We start from the raw sequence: 22,311 nt of genomic DNA, 5'->3' as shown, positions 1-22,311 counted from the left end.
ATGCTATGTAACGGATCTGTTAAAGGCGCTCATAGACTTCTATTAGCGTAACGCATCCTAACGCATGTCAAAATTGGCATGCGTTAGCGACAGTCCGTTACTTTGTGAGGCACCTTCGATCATGGACTACAGCATTTTCAGGGAAGTTACGGCGAACGCACAGCGAACGCAAGCATTGAACTCTATTACTAGCGCATCCGTTTAATGGATCCCTTAAACGAAATGCCCTAACGCGATGTGAACCTAGCCTTCAAGAGATCAGACAGCTCGAATCCTGTGGCAAACACTCTTTTCCAGCCAATTTATGTCTCACCAGTAAATTGCTATGACATTTAATTTCTCTTTACTGCACCTAACCAGTGCAAACTGTAATAGAGGACTGATCAAAATAAAAACAATGATGGCAAATGTTCACAAAAGAGAATAGCTTATTTATCTTGCCATGCTCGTGACAAATCTTCGGCGGTAGGTAATGAATGAGCATTATTTATTGATCTGCTCGCAGTACTAGAATGTATCTTTTAATGACAAATTTCATAGTTTTAAGGTTAGTAAAAATACATTTATTCACATAGCAATTCAGAGAGGACATGTGCAAGCAATATAAAACCTTACAGGGTGACACTGCAACAGTTACAGGAGTGAGAGCCCTGCTCACAAGCTTACAGTGTTTGGGGAAATATTTGAGACACAATAAGTAAAAAGTGCTAGTATTCTATGGCCCAGCCTTTTTATTTAAATATTTAACGCAGACGATGCACTGCAGGGGAGCGGGGAAAAAGTCAGTAGGAGTGTTTATTTTATTTTTTTTGTATGTACGTACTGAACAACAGCAGCACAGGCAGGTTGGGGGAGCATATACAACCCCTGGAAAAATTATGGAATCACCGGCCTTGGAGGATGTTCATTCAGTTGTTTATTTTGTAGGGAAAAAAAAGCAGATCACAGACATGGCACAAAACTAAAGTTATTTCAAATGGCAACTTTCTGGCTTTAAGAAACGCTAAAAGAAATCAAGAACAAAAAATGCGGTAGTCAGGAATGGTTACTTTTTTTAACCAAGCATAGGGGGGAAACTATGGAATCACTCAATTCTGAGGAAAAAATTATGGAATCACCTTGTCAATTTTCATACCCCAAAATAACACCTGTATCAAATTAGATCTGCTCGTTGGTCTGCATCTAAAAAGGAGTGATCACACCTTGGAAAGCTGTTGCCCCAAGTGGACTGACATGAATCATGGCTCCAACGTGAGAGATGTCAATTGAAACAAAGGAGAGGATTATCAAACTCTTAAAAGAGGGTAAATCATCAGGCAATGTTGCAAAATATGTTGGTTGTTCACAGTCTGCTGTGTCTAAAATCTGCACCAAATACAAACAACATGGGAAGGTTGTTAAAGGCCAACATAATGGTAGACCAAGGAAGACATCAAAGTGTCAAGACCGAAAACTTAAAGCAATATGTCTTCAAAACAGGAAATGCCCAACAAAACAAATGAGGAACGAATGGGTGGAACCTGGAGTCGACGTCTGTGACCGAACTGTAAGAAACCGCCTAAAGGAAATGGGATTTACATACAGAAAAGCTAAACGAAAGCCATCATTAACACCTTACCAGAAAAAAACAAGGTTACAATGGGCTAAGGAAAAGCAATCGTGGACTGTGGATGACTGGATGAAAGTCATATTCAGTGATGAATCACGAATCTGCATTGGGCAAGGTGATGATGCTGGAACTTTTGTTTGGTACCGTTCCAAATAGATTTATAAAGATGACTGCCTGAAGAGAACATGCACATTTACACAGTCATTGATGATATGGGGCTGCATGTCAGGTAAAAGCACTGGGGAGATGGCTGTCATTACATCTTCAATAAATGCACAAGTTTATGTTGATATTTTGGACACTTTTCTTATCCCATCAATTGAAAGGATGTTTGGGGATTTTGAAATCATTTTTCAAGATAATGCATCCTGCCATAGAGCAAAAACTGTGAAAACATTCCTTGAAAAAAGACACATAAGGTCAATGTCATGGCCTGGAAATAGTCTGAATCTCAATCCGATTGAAAATCTTTTGTGGAAGTTGAAGAAAATGGTCCATGACAAGGCTCCAACCTGCAAAGCTGATCTGGCAACAGCAATCAGAGAAAGTTGGAGCCAGATTGATGAAAAGTACTGTTTGACACTCTAGTCCATGCCTCAGATACTGCAAGCTGTTATAAAAGCGAGAGGAGGTGCAACAAAATACTAGTGATGTGCTGGAGTGTTTTTTTGTTTGTTTGATTTATGATTTTATGATTATGATGCCATAATTTTTCCTCAGAATTGAGTGATTCCATAATTTTTCCCCTATTCTTGGTTAAAAAAAAATTTATTCATTACTGACTACCACATTTTTTGTTCTTGATTTCTTTTAGTGTTTCTTAAAGCCAGAAAGTTGCCATTTGAAATGACTTTAGTTTTGTGCCATGTCTGTGATCTGCTTTTTTTTGTTCTACAAAATTAAAGAACTGAATGAACATCTTCCAAGACAGGTGATTCCATAATTTTTGTCAGGGGTTGTAATAGGATGGGGGAGCATATACCAGGCTGGGGGAGAATATACAAGGATGGGGGACCATATACCAGGACGAGCTAGTGAACCCGTATTACGCCCGGTTGGCAAGCATTTTCATTGGTACATTTTTGTGCTATGTTAAAGGAAACCTGTCACCAGAAATAAGGCTATTAATCTGCAGATATGCAGTTAAAGGGAACCTGTCAGCAGATTTTGCCGCTATAAGATGTGGCCACCGCCTTTTAGGGCTGCCACACACACACGTTCAGTCAATACAGAACCGTGGCTGTTACCCACGACCCCAGCCCTGATTAACAACCGGCCTCAATCACAGCAGCTACAATCGCACATCATTGATCAACCTCTGGTGGTTGTTTTTTTTTCTTTCATCATTATCTTTCTGTTCTAAGTTAAAAAAAGTGTACACCAAGGACACACACACCTGAATAAAATTTTGTACTCACACAAACACCACACATAGGTAAAAAAAATTCCCCGCTCATCCCAAACCAGTATTCAGTGGAGGAAGCAAACACCTTCCTTGCCTCCAACACCGATAAGAGAATCCCACCCTCCTTTATTTTTCCTCCTCCTCAAATGATACTGATCCACCACACAGATGCCTCAAGACAAAAAATCAACCAGCGCCAACCGTTACTGACCTCGTAAGGACCCAACCCTCTGAAGATTATGAGCCACCAATTCCTGATTTTGTGGCGCAATCAGGAATCAAATTTGACATCAGCCTCACAGAAAGTCTTTTGCTCTAAGGAATTTGTAAACCTCATTGTATTTCAAACAAATTTGTTTGAACTATGTAACTATGTTACTATTTGGGCACCGGTGCTCAGGAAGGATATAATGGAACTAGAGAGAGTACAAAGGAGGGCAACAAAATTAATAAAGGGGATGGGAGAACTACAATACCCAGATAGATTAGCGAAATTAGGATTATTTAGTCTAGAAAAAAGACGACTGAGGGGCGATCTAATAACCATGTATAAGTATATAAGGGGACAATACAAATATCTCGCTGAGGATCTGTTTATACCAAGAAAGGTGACGGGCACAAGGGGGCATTCTTTGCGTCTGGAGGAGAGAAGGTTTTTCCACCAACATAGAAGAGGATTCTTTACTGTTAGGGCAGTGAGAATCTGGAATTGCTTGCCTGAGGAGGTGGTGATGGCGAACTCAGTCGAGGGGTTCAAGAGAGGCCTGGATGTCTTCCTGGAGCAGAACAATATTGTATCATACAATTATTAGGTTCTGTAGAAGGACGTAGATCTGGGAAATTATTATGATGGAATATAGGCTGAACTGGATGGACAAATGTCTTTTTTTGGCCTTACTAACTATGTATGCCCAGTAATTTCAGGAACAAAATCCGTCCTTCATCATTTTCTAACTGGACTCCTGTAGACAGTAGAAATGATGAGCTTTTGGGGCCTGGTTCTTCACATAAGGATTGTGAAGAAAACAAGACTTCGGCAATATTGGAGTCTTGATTTTTTATACAGCACTACACCATTCCGCATGGTCAGGACCAGCAACATTTTGAGAACCTTGAGAAATGCTTGCATTACAATGATAATGAACAATGTCTGTCCTGATCACAACTTTGACCGCTTTTCAAAGTTCGGACGGTCATTGAGCACTTGAACAAAAAGTTTGCTGAGGTGTACTTGCCCCAAAGGGACATCTGCGTGGATGAGTCCCCAATCCATTTCAAAGAGAGGCTCAAATTCCATCAATATCTGCCCAGGAAGAGGGTCAGGTATGGAATTAAGCTAGTTAAGGGCTTATGAAAGGAAAGACTCCTGGACTGAACCCAACAAAATGCCCCCCAGCTCAAGGAGTGAGTGGGAAAATTGTGTGGGATTTGGTGTATCCACTGCTGGATCAAGGTTATTGCTTTTAAGTAGATAGCTTTTATACCAGCGCCCACTGCTCAAGTCCCTATCTTCGCGAGCCACAACAGCCTGTGGTACTGTGCGCAAAAATCAGAGAGGCCTCCCTAGGACGCTAATTTGGCAGCTGCTCATAAAGGGTGACAGAAAGCTCCATGTAGCAATAACATGCTGCTGTTCAAATACAAGAGGGATGTCCTTTCCTTGACCACCACACATGGTGATGGTAGCATTCCCAGAACTGTACAAGGTACCTCTACACTGGTCCACAATCCACACTGTGTAGTGGAGTACAATAAGAGCATGGGGGGAGTTGATCTCTATGTTCAAGTCCTCCAGCCATGCAGTGCCATGAGAAAAGCCAAGGTGTGATAAAACAAGCTGGTTGTGCACATCTTACAGATAGCAATGTACAATGCTTTTGTGCTATCTCGATGTGCAGGCCAAACCATGTATGTTGTACCTTGAGTTCCAGAAGGTAGTGATTAAGCCCCTCCAGTACTTTCGAAACTGAAGGTGCTCCTATCATACCAGACCAACATTTCCCCATGGAGGTCTATCAGAGCACAAAAAAAAAAAAAAAGGGTCGCAAAAGAGGTGCCAAGTGTGTTACAGAAGTGGATAAGCAAGGACACCACTTATCAATGCAACTCCTTCTCCAACAATCCTGGTCTGTGCAACAAGGCGTCCACTCTCAATTCTGACCAAAAAGTAAAAACGATGCTCCATTCCTTGGCCCTGAGCCCAAAGAATGGTTTTCCCACATATATAGGGTATCCGAGAAATTGCAGAAACAAAGGAGAAATTGCACAACTTTTGGGGTTCAATTGCTCCTGTTACCAATGTGAAACTAAAAACGTATCTCTTTGGGGTATTTTCTGACATATAGGCCCTCCAAAGTCACTTCAAATGTGAGGTGGTCCCTAAAAAAATGATTTTGTAAATTTTGTTGTAAAAATGAGAAATCGATGGTCAAGTTTTAACCCTTATAACTTCCTAACAGAAAATTATGCTTAAAAAATTGTGCTGATGTAAAATAGATATCTGGGAAATGTTATTTATTAACTATTTTGTCTGACCTGACTCTTTGATTTAAGGGCATAAAAAATACAAGTTTGAAAATTGCCAAATTTTCAATTTTTTCACAAATAAACAAGTCTTATCAAATACCACTATCACAAAGTACAATATGTCACAAAAAAACAATCATAGAATCTGTGGGATCCATTGAAGCGTTCCAGAGTTCTGACCTCATAAAGTGACAGTGGTCACTTGGCTTGGTCAGGAAGGTGAAAATGGGCTTCGGGGTGAAGGGGTTAAACAAGGACAGTCTCTGGATTTTAAATTTAATTTAAACAGGTATTTCATTCAAATACCACTGTTTTACTGATTCTAGAATATCATCTTCCTTTCCCTGTGCCCCTATGTTCCAAAGTTATGTAATCGAATATATAAAGCTGAGTGTGTGTGTGTGTGTGTGTGTGTGTGTGTGTGTGTGTGTGTGTGTGTGTGTGTGTGTGTGTGTGTGTGTGTGTGTGTGTGTGTATGTCCGGGATTGGCATCTGCACCGTCGCAGCTACAGCCACAAAATTTTGCACAGTCACACGTCTGGACCCCGAGAGCGTTATAGGCTATGTTGTGAGGTGAAATTTTAACCCCGCGCTTTCAAATTCACCAAACAATTTTGCCCCTATCTACATAATGGGGAAAAAAGTGAAAGGAAAAGTGTAGGAGGCAAATTGACAGCTGCCAGATGTGAACAAGGGGGACTTAAAGAATGAGAGCGATGGCGCCAAAGAGTATATACCGTACAGTTGCTAAGGTGGGGCCCCGACATGGGATACTCACCACACACGGGGATATGAACACACACACAAAATGCGCCACACACTACCACGTGCTTGAACACATATTACCCACAGCACACATCTCACCACACATACACCAACCTCGCCACATAAAAGTCGAAACACAAAAGTCGCCACTCAAAACTCGCCACGCGCAGAACTTGCCACATGCAAAAACTAGGCTCTTGCAAAACTCGCCACAAGTGCAAAACTCACCTCATGGAAAACTCGCCACAAGTGCAAAACTCACCTCATGGAAAAACTCGCCACACGCAAAACTTGCACACGCGGAAAAATTGCAACACATGCAGAAGTTGCCTCACACAAAACTTGCACATACTCAAAAGGCACCACACATAAAACTCACCACGCGCAAAACTCGCCATGCGCAAAACTTGCTGCACACAACTTGCTACACTAACCTGTCACATGCAACTCGACACACAAAAAGTTGCTACACGCATGTTGCCACACAAAACTCATCTCACAAAAGTCGCTACATGCATGTCGCCACATGCAACTCAACACACACAACTTGACAAACGAAACTCGCCCTAAAACACACACAAGTCTGGTATTATCCTTCAAAAATAAAAATCTGATTAACAAGCAGACAAACTACAACAAATGTACCATATAGGAAATACGGCAGCTGTCAGTCACATGACCTGTCTATTATGTGTATGTGTGAGCTAGTATATACTGCCAGGGGAGGGCTTCCTGTTGGCTGGGGATTTATCAGGCTGCCAATTTAGCTTACAAATACGGAGGTAAAAATACTGAGCAAATAACGTGTGAACGAGGTCTAATACAGGAGGAGATGACACACAGGTATATACTATATACAGGAGAGATGACACACAGATATATACTATATAGAGGAGATGACATACAGGTACATATATATACAGGACGAGATGACATACAGGTATATACCATATACAGGAGGAGATGACAGATATATACTATATACAGGGGAGATGACACACAGGTATATACTATATACAGGAGGAGATGACATACAGGTATATACTATATATAGAAGGAGATGACATTCAGGTATATACTATATATAGGGGAGATGACAGCAGGTATATACTATATACAGGGGAGATGACATACAGGTATATACTATATACAGGAGATGACATACAGATGTATACTATATATAAGGGAGATGACAAACATGTATATACTGAGGTGATGAGGTGAAAATGAGAGGTGTGAGGTGAAAATGAAAAGGTGTGAGTGCAAAATGAGAGGAGTGAGGAAAAATAGTGGAGTGATCAGAAAATGACAGATGTGAAGTTGAAATGACAAGTGTTAGGGGAGAATGAGAGGAGTGCGGGAGAAAATGAGAAATGTGAGGGGGAAAATGAGAGGCGTGATGGGAAAATAAGAGAAGTGAGGTGCTATAACTGACTACAGATATTTACTATGCCCGGGCAACGCCGGGCTCTCAGCTAGTTAAGAAAATAAAGAAGCAAATTTGCATTTCAACCAACTGGATGTGTACCACAAAACTCCTATTAGGCTAAGGGTACACTAGGTGTTTTTGCAGCGTTATTTTATGCTTTTTTATGCTAATTTTCAGCTGCGTTTTACAGTACCAGCAAAGCCTATGAGATTTCAGATATCTCATGCACACACTTTTTTGTCATCAGTATTTTGTGCTTTGCAATTTTTTTTGGACATAGAGCATGTCATTTCTTTCAGCGTTTTTTTCACCCATTGAAAGCAATAGGCGATGAAAAAAAATGCTGACAAAATGAAAAAACGCAAGTGCAGCAGTAAATGACACCCATTTATTTTTGTGATTTTTCCAGATTTACTTGTCTTTGTCACCTTAGATGGCAGTTGGGATTAGTACAGTTGAATTAAATTAGCGATGCGCAAAAGTAAACAGTGTCCTATAAACTCAATGCACTGCCAGGGTCTTAGGTAAATTATTCCACACTAATTCAAGACTCCCTCAGCCGTTACTTTTGTTTGTATATTTTTTCAAAAACATATGTCTTGTATTGGGACATGTGTTCATACTTCTGTGATGGAAGCAAAGCTGAACTTTGGGATCCTTAAAAACCATACCAAAACAGCACCAAAAACACACCAAAACATGTGGTTTTGACACTGCTTGTTTTCTGCCAAGAGTGCAGGTTTTGCTGCAGAAAAATTGCAGCAAAAATGCCTAGTGTGAACTTGGAATTAGAGGAGAAAAATCAAATGCCCACAGAAATAATCGTTATACATATAGCTGGTTTACAGGGAATCTGTCAGCTCATTTTTGCTATGTAATCTGACATTATTTTGATACAGAGAGAGACAGTGATTGCAACTTACAGTTATTATGACAGAAACACAGTTTCTATGCTGCATATTTAGCAGAGCTTGAATGTTGAGCCCTGCCAACCCCACTGTGTCAGCTTTTTCTGTACATTGCATATTGACAAAGAGCTGCTATCAGTGGTGGGGGCATGGCTGGACCAGCAAGCACGAGGCAGCTAGTCAGAAAGTGATTATCTCCTGCTGATGAAACACTCATATTATTGAAACAGAATCCCAAAACCCAATAATTGACAGCTCCTACTCCATTCTGCGCTCAGATGGTGATGGTGATCTCACATGGTGACAGTCTCCTTTTAAAAGACATTTTTGGCTTTTTTAAACACTAGAATCAATAATAACTTTGAAAAGAAGGGTCACAGAAAAAAGAAAAACAGTTCCAGTAGCAATAGTACAAGATGCTCAGTGTAAATACAAAAATAGAAAAAGGTCCTTAACAGATGGTAAATCCCATAAAATTTTGGGGCTAGCATTTGCACTCATAATTCACCAAATTTTATATTTAATAGATATGATCATTGTGAGTAACCACAATATCAATGCTGAAAACACTTTAAATTTGCACAATTAATTTTGATGGTTATATGAAAAGGTTGAATGTGGGAACGAGCCTTGAAACTTTGCCAGGTTTACACTCGTTATTGCAAAATTTTGTTCTCAAACTAGCTGAGATTTGTTAGTGAATGAAACGAAGAGCAATAAACCAGTTGAACCACTTTTTCTGTTAAGAGCCCGAAACCTGAGGTCTGCATTCAATTAAATACACTAAATCAGTAGAAAATGGACAACAGTAGTTCCAGACTTTTCACTTTTGCTTTCCAAAGCTTATGGAGCACAAATTAATCTTTTCTTACAAATGCCAATTCCTCTTAAAAAAAAAAAAGAAGAAGAAAAAATTAGATGCCAGTTTGGAGTACAGTTAACCCCAGGGTCATGTACTATAATAGGTGAACAGGTTATGCAGGTGTCCAAGTCTCAGAGCCAAAGAAGGCCAAAACAGTACATTTTCCCCCGTAAGAGGAGACCAGTGATACATATAACCCTTTACAGGCAGGAGTCATTGATTCTTTTTGAACCTCTTGTTCGGTTTGAAAATATAACAAGGATTGCTCCTAGCGGTGCTATAAGAACTTGGTCTAAAGGCAGAGATACACTGCCGTATTTTTCGTGAGAGAGAATCGCATGCACTGCAGGGACTGGCCGGCACCTCTCTTGACCTGAGCATGACAGCAGGATGGATTACTATGCAGCTGTCAAGCTCAGGTCAGGAGAGCCCACAGCCAGTATGAGTTTTACCATGCAATTCTCGCACAAGAAATACGGAAGTCTGTCTCTGCCCTAACAAGTTCCCATTTCTGTTCCTTCTGACTCCAAGCCATAGTCCAAGTACATCTAAGCTGCACTGTGAAAAATAGAGTATATAGTATTGGTCAAAAGTTTCGCACATACATATAAAATACGGTATATTTAAATATAGAAATAAGGATTACAAAAAAAAACAGGTTTAACACAAACAGTATGTGTATTTAACCTTAGATTTCAAAGTACCGGTACTCTCTTTTCTCTGAAGGAAGCGTTACATCCCTTTGGTATTCACTGAAACAGCTTCATCAGGCTAGTCACTTGGAATGGCTTTCCAACAATATTGAAATAGTTCCCAGAGATGCTGAGAACTTGCTGACTGCTTTGTCTTCACGCTGTGCTTTAACTCACCCAGCATGGCTTTTTTGATGGTTTGGGATAAGCACCCCCGTATCACCACACCAACCCCTTTCATGCTTCATGGTGGGCTACACACATGCTAGTTTTCTGCATCTCACAAAGATATAGCGGTTCGTACCAAAAATCTGTCATTTTGATTCCTCGGTCACAGTATTTATTTCCACTGACTAATGTCCAGTTCTTGTGTTGCTTAGCTCACACAAGTCCCTTCTTGTTTCAGCCACTGGCTGTATTATACCAGACAGGTATATTTGACTATGAAACACCCCAGTTTTTCAGAAAAAAAAAACAAGTTTAATAGTGCCGGGGACCGAGGCGCACTGTACACTAGTCAGACCGGCGGGTCCCCGACAGCCCGCTGACCTTGAATGACAGATCTCTGCCTACATGTTTATACATGAGCTGGAAGAAGCTGCTGAGGACCAGTGTGTCTGACTAGTACAGAGCACTTGGATCGCCCCCAAGGGCAGTGGGGTACTCGGTACCGGGTCCTTTGGTTCTCAAAGGGGGATGTCACGGTGACTGACCCGGTCTGTGGCCCTGGGACGTCCGTGTAAAAAGGGAAAGGTCTTTAAAGGGATAATGTTCGTGACGCCATCTGTGGTATTCGGTCAGGGTGACCGACACTGCTTATGGGTCCGCTGGGGTGAGGTTATGGCAGCTAGATGGTATACCTTCCCACAGGTGAAGTGTGTCCCCAGGGCTTCCCAGTGTGTAGATGGTGGATGGTGTGAGGCGCAGTGAAGAAAGAGGACAACAAGGTTGCAGTCTCTTCACCTTTACTGAAAGCTTAAGCATCCACAGTCCAGAGCACCAGATCACAGGGCAGGCAGAGTCCGGCCGGTTTGGAGGCAAATCCAGAGTCCCCTTATCCAGGTGGAAATCAGTAGCCTTTCTCTAGCGCCTGGGTGTTGTAGAACCTTATTGCTGAGCCTCTCATAAGGTCCTCACAACTGTTCTAGATGTTATGTCTCTCTCTGTCCCCAGATGGATAGGACAAACCCGTATGACTGGTGGCTTGAGGCTTTTTACAGGGACTCTAGCATGCCCCGGCCTCCGAGAGTTGCCACCGTGCCTCCTGGGTATATGGCAGATCAGTAACTTGCAATTAGCTGTCCTGCCGGTCTCTGGAGCAAGGCATAAAAGGACTGTTGCTCCCTCGGTGTTCCAGCTACCGGATCCTGCACCTCAGAAGGAGGCATCCTGTGCAGGGCAGAACTCCTTCTGGTTTTCCACTCCTTTTGCTATGACTTCTTCTCACTCTCTACAATACAGTTCTTACATGTACATGTCCTTATACATGTTCGTGTCCTTTCTTAGGAACTGCCACACGCGGGGCAGGCACAGCTCTGTGTCCCTCCGTCTAGGCCTCTGACAGGATCCCACTCCTGTCAGGGACCCACTACCTGAGCGGAGGTCAGATAGCAACTGCCTGAGCAAAGCTCAGCCAGCTTCTGACTAACTTCCTATCCAGGCCACCAGTTTTACCTAATTGTGAAGAGTGCCCTAATAAATAGGAGCATAGCTCCCCCTGGTGGACTGGAGTATGAAATGTGTTGTATATTTGTGTTACCTGGTAAGAGATCTCCTTTATTGCCTCCAAACGTAACATCACTCCCTCCTAGAGGAGAATGATATTACTGCAACGACCAGGACTCTGGGGCGTTGCACACTGATCAGTCACAGATGGCTATGAATGTATGTTTTTTTCTGAAACGCCGCAGCATTTCAGAGTCACACATACTTGGCTGTGATCCTACAGACAATGGTCAGGTTGCATTTAATCATTTATGACTGCTTGTATCTGAGGTCCTGTAAAGTAATGGTTTCTGAGGATAATGAACTTATGTTCTGTAGCAGAGGTAATTCTTTGTTTTCCTCTCCCTTTTCCTTAGGCGGTCCCCATGAGAGCCAATTCCATCACGGTAATTGAGGGTTTCCAGGACTGCACTTGAAGATACGTTCAAGGTTCTAGCAATCTCCAAACTGACTGCCCATCCTGTCTAAAGTAGTGATGGACTGATTATATATATAATTTTTGGGACAAGTTTTAGGGGTCAAAAAGTCGTCTTATACGCCGGGAAATACGGTGTGTGTGTATATATATATATATACACATATACACACACACACACACACATATACATACACACCGTATTTCCCGGCGTATAAGACGACTTTTTGACCCCTAAAACTTGTCCCAAAAGTCGAGGGTCGTCTTATACGCCGGGTACAGCGTGTGCAGGGAGCGATCCTGCATTTCGGCGTGTGGTTCCCAGGGTCTGGAGGAGAGGAGACTCTCCTTCAGGCCCTGGGATCCATATTCATGTTAAAAATTAAAGGATAAAAATAAAAAACATGGATATACTCACCCTCGGACGGGCCCTGGATCACAGCGCTGCAAGCGTCTCCCTCTGTTCCTTAGAATGCGGTGAGTGAAGGACCTTCAGTGACGTCGCGGGCCTCTCCTCCAGACCCTGGGAACCACATGCCGTATAAGGCTATATTCACACGTTGCGGTTTTTACCGCGGAACCGCAGCGATTTTGCCGCTGCGGGTCCGCTGCAGTTTCCACAGCGTTTACATTTCCATGTAAACCTATGGAAACCGCAAACCGCTGTGCACATGCTGCGGGAAAAACCGCGCAGAAACGCAGCGGTTTTCATTCCGCAGCATGTCACTTCTTTTTGCGGAACTGCAGCGGTTCTGCACCCATTGACCTCCATTGTGAGGGTCAAACCCGCAGTAAAACCCGCAGATGAAAAAATATCTGCGGGTTTTCTGCGGTTTGGTGGTGCAGAAACCGCTACAGCCGGAAGTGCGGGGAAGCAGGAGGAAGTGCGTGGGCGGAAGTGCGTGGGCGGAGTGTGGCTGTCATGATGGAGGCATATCGTCGCATGGGGATCGATGTCGGTCGCTTGATCGATTTGGTATGTATGTGTATATGTGTGTCCCCATGCGACGATAGTGCCACCCAATTGTGTTAAATCACCGTATGGGACTACTACTCCCATCCGATATTAGGATGGGAGAGTTGTCCCTGTGTCCGGCGACTTTAGCACAATTGTACGGTAAAACAAAACACATCACACATCACACACAATACACACACAATAAACGTGACATACATGACACACAGTACATAAAACATAGAGTATATACTCACCAACACCACACTTGTAGGCGAAGCCCTCGTCCATAGAAAAAAAATCCAAAAATAATAAACCAAATCCATACTCCCTGTCCGCAGAATCCATAAAACGATTGTCCCACGACGATCGGCTGCTCTCCGGTGATACACTGCCAGGAGCGAAGCTCCTAGCAGTGTATCGCGTACTGTCCCGGAGCTCAATGGCGCCGGCGTCTCGGTTACCGGCAGTACAGCTGCGTTGAACTTTCCCACGCAGCACTGCCGGTAAGCGAGAGTGCCGGGGTCAATGACCGCCGGTAAACTCGCTCGCGCATGCGCAGTAACACACCGACAGGAACTATGGCTCCTGTCAGTGTGTTGCTGCAGCCATGGAGAGCAGACACATCTCTGGATGTGTCTGTTCTCCATGGAAGATCTTCGTGGGACCCTCGATGGATTTCTGCGGACAGGGCCAGGGAGTATGAATTTGTTTTTTTGTTTTGCCTTTTTTTTCAGGTCGAGGGTCTTCAGGACGGATTTAAGCGTGCAATAAATTATGGTCAAAAAGTGTTTGTCTTTTTTTTAACCCTTTCATTGGCTTAATAATGGATAGGCGTCTTATTGACGCCTCTCCATTATTAACCGGGCTTAATGCCACCTTACAATAGCAAGGTGGCATTAACCCCTTATTACCCCATATCCCACCGCTACACGGGAGTGGGAAGAGAGGGGCTAAGTGCCGGAATTGGCGCATCTTTTTGATGCGCCTTTTCCGGGGCGGCTGCGGGCTTATATTTGTAGCCAGGGGGGGGCAAATATCTATGGCCCCTTTCCTAGGCTATGAATATAAGCCCACGGCTGTCTGCGTAGCCTTTCTGGCCTAAAAATATAGGGGGACCCCAACACTTTTTTTTTGGGGCCCCCTATATTTTAGGGCCAGAAAGGCTACGCAGACAGCTGTGGGTTAATATTCATAGCCTGGGAACAGCCATGGGTATTTTAACCCCTTCCCGGGCCTCAAATATTGGCCCACGGCTGTCTGCCTAGCCTTTCTGGCCTAAAAATATAGGGGGACCCCAACACTTTTTTTTTTTGGGGCCCCCTATATTTTAGGGCCAGAAAGGCTACGCAGACAGCTGTGGGTTAATATTCATAGCCTGGGAACAGCCATGGGTATTTTAACCCCTTCCCGGGCCTCAAATATTGGCCCACGGCTGTCTGCCTAGCCTTTCTGGCCTAAAAATATAGGGGGACCCCAACACTTTTTTTTTTGGGGGCCCCCTATATTTTAGGGCCAGAAAGGCTACGCAGACAGCTGTGGGTTAATATTCATAGCCTGGGAACAGCCATGGGTATTTTAACCCCTTCCCGGGCCTCAAATATTGGCCCACGGCTGTCTGCCTAGCCTTTCTGGCCTAAAAATATAGGGGGACCCTATGTATTTTTTTTTAGGGGGTCCACATATATTATAGTAACCCTTTAATAGGATTAATAATGGATAGGCGTCTTATTGACGCCTCTCCATTATTAACCGTGCTTAATGCCACCTTACAATAGCAACCCTATCATTAACCCTAGGATCCCTTTAGGGTTAGGGTTAGGATCCCTTTAGGGTTAGGGGTAGGGTTAGGATCCCTTTAGGGTTAGGGGTAGGGTTAGGATCCCTTTAGGGGTAGGGTTAGGGTTAGGATCCCTTTAGGGTTAGGGTTAGGATCCCTTTAGGGTTAGGGGTAGGGGTAGGGGTAGGGTTAGGATCCCTTTAGGGTTAGGGGTAGGGTTAGGATCCCTTTAGGGTTAGGGGTAGGGTTAGGATCCCTTTAGGGTTAGGGGTAGGGTTAGGATCCCTTTAGGGTTAGGGGTAGGGTTAGGATCCCTTTAGGGGTAGGGTTAGGGTTAGGATCCCTTTAGGGGTAGGGGTAGGGTTAGGGTTAGGGTTAGGATCCCTTTAGGGTTAGGGTTAGGATCCCTTTAGGGTTAGGGGTAGGGGTAGGGGTAGGATCCCTTTAGGGTTAGGGGTAGGGTTAGGATCCCTTTAGGGTTAGGGGTAGGGTTAGGATCCCTTTAGGGGTAGGGTTAGGGTTAGGATCCCTTTAGGGTTAGGGTTAGGATCCCTTTAGGGTTAGGGGTAGGGGTAGGGGTAGGGTTAGGATCCCTTTAGGGTTAGGGGTAGGGTTAGGATCCCTTTAGGGTTAGGGGTAGGGTTAGGATCCCTTTAGGGTTAGGGGTAGGGTTAGGATCCCTTTAGGGTTAGGGGTAGGGTTAGGATCCCTTTAGGGGTAGGGTTAGGATCCCTTTAGGGGTAGGGGTAGGGTTAGGGTTAGGGTTAGGATCCCTTTAGGGTTAGGGTTAGGATTAGGGGTAGGGGTAGGGTTAGGATCCCTTTAGGGTTAGGGGTAGGGTTAGGATCCCTTTAGGGTTAGGGGTAGGGTTAGGATCCCTTTAGGGTTAGGGGTAGGGTTAGGATCCCTTTAGGGTTAGGGGTAGGGTTAGGATCCCTTTAGGGTTAGGGGTAGGGTTAGGATCCCTTTAGGGTTAGGGGTAGGGTTAGGATCCCTTTAGGGTTAGGGGTAGGGTTAGGATCCCTTTAGGGGTAGGGTTAGGGTTAGGATCCCTTTAGGGGTAGGGGTAGGGTTAGGGTTAGGATCCCTTTAGGGTTAGGGTTAGGATCCCTTTAGGGTTAGGGTTAGGGGTAGGGTTAGGATCCCTTTAGGGTTAGGGGTAGGGTTAGGATCCCTTTAGGGTTAGGGGTAGGGTTAGGATCCCTTTAGGGGTAGGGTTAGGATCCCTTTAGGGGTAGGATCCCTTTAGGGTTAGGATCCCTTTAGGGGTAGGGTTAGGGGTAGGATCCCTTTAGGGTTAGGGTGCCCACGGCTGTCTGCCTAGCCTTTCAGGCCTAAAAATATAGGGGGACCCTACGTATTTTTATTTTGGAGGGATCCGTGTGATGTCCGTGTGTCTGCTTTTGTGTCTGTGTCCTTGCATTGCAACAATTTTTTCAATGTTAACACTATGACAGAAAAAATGCACACGGATGGCACACAGACAACATCCGTGTGCGGTACGTGTTTACACGGACCCATTGACTTTAATGGGTCCGTGTAATCCGTGCGCTCCCACAAACACTGACATGTCTCCGTGTTTTGAAAACGGACACACGGTCCTTGAAAACACGCTGACATCTGTAGAGATACATTGATTTTAAAGTGTCTACGTGAGTCAGTGTCTCAGGTACGTGATAAAACTGTCACCTCACGTACCGGAGCCACTGACGTGTGAAATGCAATGTCAAATTTTTAAACATTTGTGCTGTAAGGAAACCTCTTAACTCCAACATGGAAGTTGAGCTTAGCCCACCGGCATCAGGGGCTTATCTACCCATTCTGGTATACTGTAGATAAGCCCCCGATGTATCCTCAAAGATGATTAAAAGAGGTTAGATTATACTCACCCAGGGTCGGTACCGGTCCAATGAGCGTGGCGGTCTGGTACAGCCCCTCCCATCTTCTTATGATGACGTCCTCTTGTATTCACGCTGTGGCTCATCTCCCTGGTGAGGGCACAGCAACGTACTGCAGTAATGCAACGTAATGCCCTCAACAGGGCAGACAAAGTACGCCTGCGCAGGAGCCGCAGTGTGAATACAAGAGGACATCATAACAACAAGATGGGAGAGGATGGACCGGACAGCAACGCCCATCGGTCCGTTACCGCCCCTGTGTCACTATAATCTAACCTCTTTTGATCATCTTAGAGGAAACATGGAGGGCTTATCTACAGTTCCCATTTTGGGGGTGACAGGTTCCCTTTTAGATTACTTATCATTTGGATATAGTATGTAATGACACTATTCTATTCATTGTAGGTTCGCGATATACCTTGTATATGGGATGCCGCTGATGTGTCCTACAAGGACAAATATTTCCGAGACCATTGCTGGACCAAGATTGTGAGGGACCTCTATCCGGAGTGGGATTCCCTGTCCATTGCAAACCAATTGGAAATTGGTAATTATATTGTTACCGATTATTATTAATATTATTATTATTAGAGTTTATGATACATTTACTTTGAAAAATATATATATATTTTTTTGTTTCTTAGAAAAAAATGTCAAGCAGAGATGGAGGTCAGTTCGTGACCGGTACAATAAATTCATCAATACATGTGACCGGAGTGGATCTTCTCCAAGTCGAATAACCTTTCCTTTTTACGATGAACTGCAGTTCCTGCTCACAAGCCGGACTTTGCGGAGGTAGGTTATAAACCACTAATATATATGTAGCCTCATCAATGTTGCCATGTGGTGTAGCACAGTTGACTGCGTATTGAACCCTGTGTCCTGCCGCAGCGTTCAATACACAGCATCCAGAATTTATACCATAGTGAAGAGAGCATTTTCCAAAATCCTGTCTGCGCTATGATTCAACAGATGGAGTTGTGAGAGGTATGGCACTACACCGTGTCTATTTATCTTGTGTTGGCACTTTGACTGCGCAAGATAACTAGCACATTGTTTGGCTAGCATGTTGTGATAACGCATGTGTTAAATCAAAACATGCATTATCAGCACACATGCAAAAAAATTAACTGCGTTTAGGAGTAATCGGCCTTTATGCTGTTCCTAAAATGTTGCTCCTCCGCAGCGGTCATGATTAATAATTTTTTTCCTTTTCTCACACAGGACTGAGGGAAACCTTTCCAACCCGCCTCCTGTGGATGACCACTCCGAAGATGGAGCAGGCACTGATGGAGCAGGCACTTCCTCGGGAGCGGGAGGGACAATTTTTCCATCTCTTACCACAGCTTCTGCTGAGGCCGCATGTCCAGCAGCTGCTGCAGGCACATCAACTGCAGCAGCTGTTGGATCATCTGGTTCGTCAGAAGCTGTGGTAACAGAGAAGAGAGCTCCCTATCCGGTGGCAGGAGAGTCCATTAAAAAAAAAAAAAAAAAAAATGAGGATAAAACTGAGAAGATGGCCAGTGACACACTTGATTTACTGAAACAATCCTCAAGTGAGGACCAGTGTGACTTTTTTGCATTGACCATTGCCCGAAAGGCACGCTCACTGCCACCGGATAGGCAGTCTCTCTTCATGTCTCTGTGCCAAACATCCCTCACCGCTCTGGAGGACCCTGCTCCAATTGAGTCATACGAGAAGGTTTTGACGGGGGTTTTCGGACTCTTTCGCCCACGACCGAAACCCAGTGAACCGCACTATAGAGTGTCTTCCTACACCCAACCGGCACAGAATTTTTCTGGAGGAGGAAACACAAGCCTGGGACCATCAGCAAGTCAATCTTTCATGACTGACACAAGTAGCTCATATGGGTGTTCCCAGGAATACACCTACTTGCATTAAGATGCAATTGTTTTTGAAAAAGTTAGTTCAGTTTTTCATATTGAAAAAATTTTTCTCAAGTGTTTGGAAAAATTTAGTTGCTTGTTAAATAAATTAATGTTGATCAAATGTCATCTCTGATTTTTAGATACTTTACATACTTAGCTGACAGGTGTACGGTGTCATGGCTATATGGGGGCTGGACTATGGGATGGACATAGTGTGATGGCTGTATGCGCACTGGACAATGGGATGGAGAATAATTCTTAGTTAAGAATTTTATATATACAATACTTATTCAATCCAAAAACAACCAAATTAAAATAAGAATTTTTTTATTAACCATAAATAAAAATTACAAATTATTTTGTTCCCCAAAAAAATACAACAAACAAAATTGAATATCGATGTTGAATTCTCTCCTGTGGCCAAAAATCTGCAAAGAAACAAAAATGAATATTAGAAATGTCACACAAAAATACAATAAAACATGTCAGCAGTTATGGGCGCTATAATATGTGTTCAGCCCCTTTCATGTTTTATCTAAAGTATTCTATAATGCTGCCCTTAGTAACACGGCACAACACAAGGGTATCAATAAATAAACCACCAGTCACATCAGAAGGGACTTGCAGGTCCGTGTCCAGCCACTCCAATGTTTAGCCAACGACACCACCCTCCTACTTCCTTCAACGCACTAATCCGGCCTGTTGAGGGCAGAAGTAAGTCCTGCAGTGAGCGAAGGCAAGAAAAGGAGACAGGCCCAGCGCATGCACATCTGCGCACTTTGCTCTATCCTCATCAGGACCAGAAAGTACATCTGCGCAGAAGAGAGGTATCGCAAGAAGGGAGGCGCACAAACTGGACACAGCAAGATGGGATAACATTACAAAACACACACACGGGTATGATGTATCTCCACTGACCCAGGGCCCAAATTATAGAATTCTGTAGATAAGGCATAAAATACAGTGGGCACATCTGGTAGCACACAAAAATGTTTACATTTTCCTGGCGTGTTATAAACATGATATTTCCGGTAAAGCATTTGCCCGTAAAGTATTTGCCCATAAAGCAGAGCACAGTGGTGATGTCACCGCTCTGCTTTCCGTCCAGCGCACTTACTGCAGGGAAGCTGACGCTGCGGGACGCGACAGGAATGTTTTTTTTTTTTTTTTTACAATTATACAATGGTAACTAGGGTAAACATCGGGTTACTAAGCATGGCCCTGCGCTTAGTAACCCGATGTTTACCCTGGTTACTCGGGGACTTCGGCATCATTGGTCACTGGAGAGCGGTCTGTGTGACAGCTCTCCAACGACCACACAGCGACGCTGCAGCGATGGACATCGTTGTCTAGATCGCTGCAGCGTCGCTAAATGTGACGGTACCTTTATTAGTTTGTCAGTGTCTCCGAGACATGTGAAAACTTTCATCACACATACCAGACACACGGACATGTGAAAGAGCCCTAATAACATTCAACCCAAAAATTATTTACTTACCGCAAGGTGATGAGCAGCCTTTCCTCAGCAGAGATGGCCTTCCTCATAAAAGTGTCTTGCAGTGTGAGATGGGGGGAAACTATTGCCAGAAGTTGGTCGAACTCCAGGATTGGCAGACGGCAAAATGAAACGAACTTTTCCGGGTATCTGAAAATGTAAAAAAAAAAAAAATGTTACATAACATATCATAACATTTGTGGAAAAACATTACTTTGTATTTTCATGAATTTCTACTTACTTCCGCAAATCATTATAAAGCACATAACAGTGGCCTTTTTGTGTACGTTCTGCAACAAGCGGGTGCACCCACAGTCTTTTCCGTCTTCTCTCCTGCTGCTGCCTCTAAAATAAAAAAAAATACATTTTTTTTACAACACAACACTGTGAAAATTAAGAAAAATCAAGATGTCGGTAAAGCGCTGTAGAATATGTGTAGCGTAAAAAAAAAAAAAAATGCACTTCAGCTTACCTGCTGTCTATGCATATTCAAGATTTGCAGCAGCAACCCCAGCATAAGTATCCGGTGCGGCCTGCGGACGTGTACCTGCGGCATATTTTGGTAACTTCCACTCATGTTTGCACAAAATGGAGGATGAAAGAAGAAGGGGATGGACAAGGAAATGACATCATTATTTTTTTTTTTTTGTAACTGAAGTTTGTCAAGTTTCCAGAGCTTTATTTAGGTAAAAAACGCAGACAATCTGCACTAAAAAACGCACTAAAAAACGCACTGAAAAACGCACCAAAAACGCACCAAAAACGCACCAAAAACGCACCTGCGTTTTCTGTTATGAGCTGCAGATTTTAGTGCAGAAAAAAAAGCTGGAAAATCTGCAATGTGTGCACATAGCCTAAGATGACTGGGCGTATAAGATGACCCCCGTCTTATGTCATAGTTTTTCCATGTCTGTTACTGCAATTTTTTCCAATCAGTTAAAATAAATAAAAAAGAAAACATGGACCCATTTTATTATTACATGTGTACCTTCTTTTTGTTTAGTTCTCCCTATTTTAAGCTGGTTTTTACTTGCCCCAAATTCTTTTAATTGGCTCCTTTTTTGCAAGTTCACTATTTTGGGTTTTCTTTCTTGGTAATCAGAGGTTTGTCGCTGATCCATCAGTTGTGACTTTTTGAAATGTTGATAATTTTTTCCAGAAATGTACTGCAGTCGCACAGAGTAACATTTTGCGAGTCTGAAACTTTTACAAATTGAAAGTCATCTTATTTGTGTGATCTGCCAAGTCACAAAATGGTTGAAGACAAAAATAAAGAGAATTCATGAACCATGTAATTTTGAAGAAGAAAAATGTCCAGCTCCACCGAATCCGTGAAGATAAAATTTCTTAATTCACAAACTTGTAACATAGATGGTACAAACTTCAGCACGAACCATGTGGGTGTGAATCTCAACCGTTTTTTTTCCCAGGCTGGAACATAAAGAGATAACTTCCCCCCACCTGGGGAAAACCCTGATTAGGATGTCTTCTGGTTTTCACTGAGGGGGGGGCCTGTTGAACAAGAAAGCCTTGGTTTTCCCCTTCTATCCTCCCACTTATCCTGGTTCCTGGGGGGCTTCCTCCGGATAAATTTCCTACTCCGAAAGGATTTCCTGTAAGAGCTTCTGGAGATGATAGGAAGCTTTTTTCTGTTATCCCCCGCTTTATCCAAAATATCATCAAGCATAAGGTGAAACAGAAGTCACCCTCACAAGGAATGGAGCATACTCTTGACTTTGTCTGGAGATCTCCTGGCCCCCTGACGAAGGACGGGACCGAAACGCGCGTTGGGGCGGGCACTCACCCCCCCTGGTTCCCCACCTGCTGTGCACCTTGCAATTATGTAAGTATCAGAGCTATTTCTCCTGGCAAAGAGGCCTGTTAGGTTGGCACCCCTGATGTCTGATACCGGACCCTATTCCCTGAAGGGAGATTCTCCCCGGGGATTCTAATGTGA

General features: G+C 43.5%; 2 protein-coding genes across 2 annotated transcripts in view; one reads left to right on the top strand and one right to left on the bottom strand.

The window, feature by feature from the left end:
• The window catches only part of EPB41L4B (erythrocyte membrane protein band 4.1 like 4B), a 252,755-nt gene that overhangs the window by 122,883 nt on the left and 107,561 nt on the right, over positions 1-22,311 (bottom strand). The window lies entirely within an intron of this gene.
• Positions 13,280-18,985, top strand: LOC138642266 (uncharacterized). Its single transcript, XM_069730330.1, has 4 exons — positions 13,280-13,312; positions 17,375-17,516; positions 17,614-17,764; positions 18,194-18,985. Exons 1-4 carry the CDS (start codon positions 13,280-13,282, stop codon positions 18,870-18,872), a joined length of 1,005 nt encoding a protein of 334 aa, XP_069586431.1. The 3' UTR covers positions 18,873-18,985.

Source organism: Ranitomeya imitator, chromosome 6 (genome assembly GCF_032444005.1).
Source record: "Ranitomeya imitator isolate aRanImi1 chromosome 6, aRanImi1.pri, whole genome shotgun sequence".
Classification (NCBI taxonomy): domain Eukaryota; kingdom Metazoa; phylum Chordata; class Amphibia; order Anura; family Dendrobatidae; genus Ranitomeya; species Ranitomeya imitator.
This window is presented reverse-complemented; position numbering and strand designations above follow the sequence as displayed.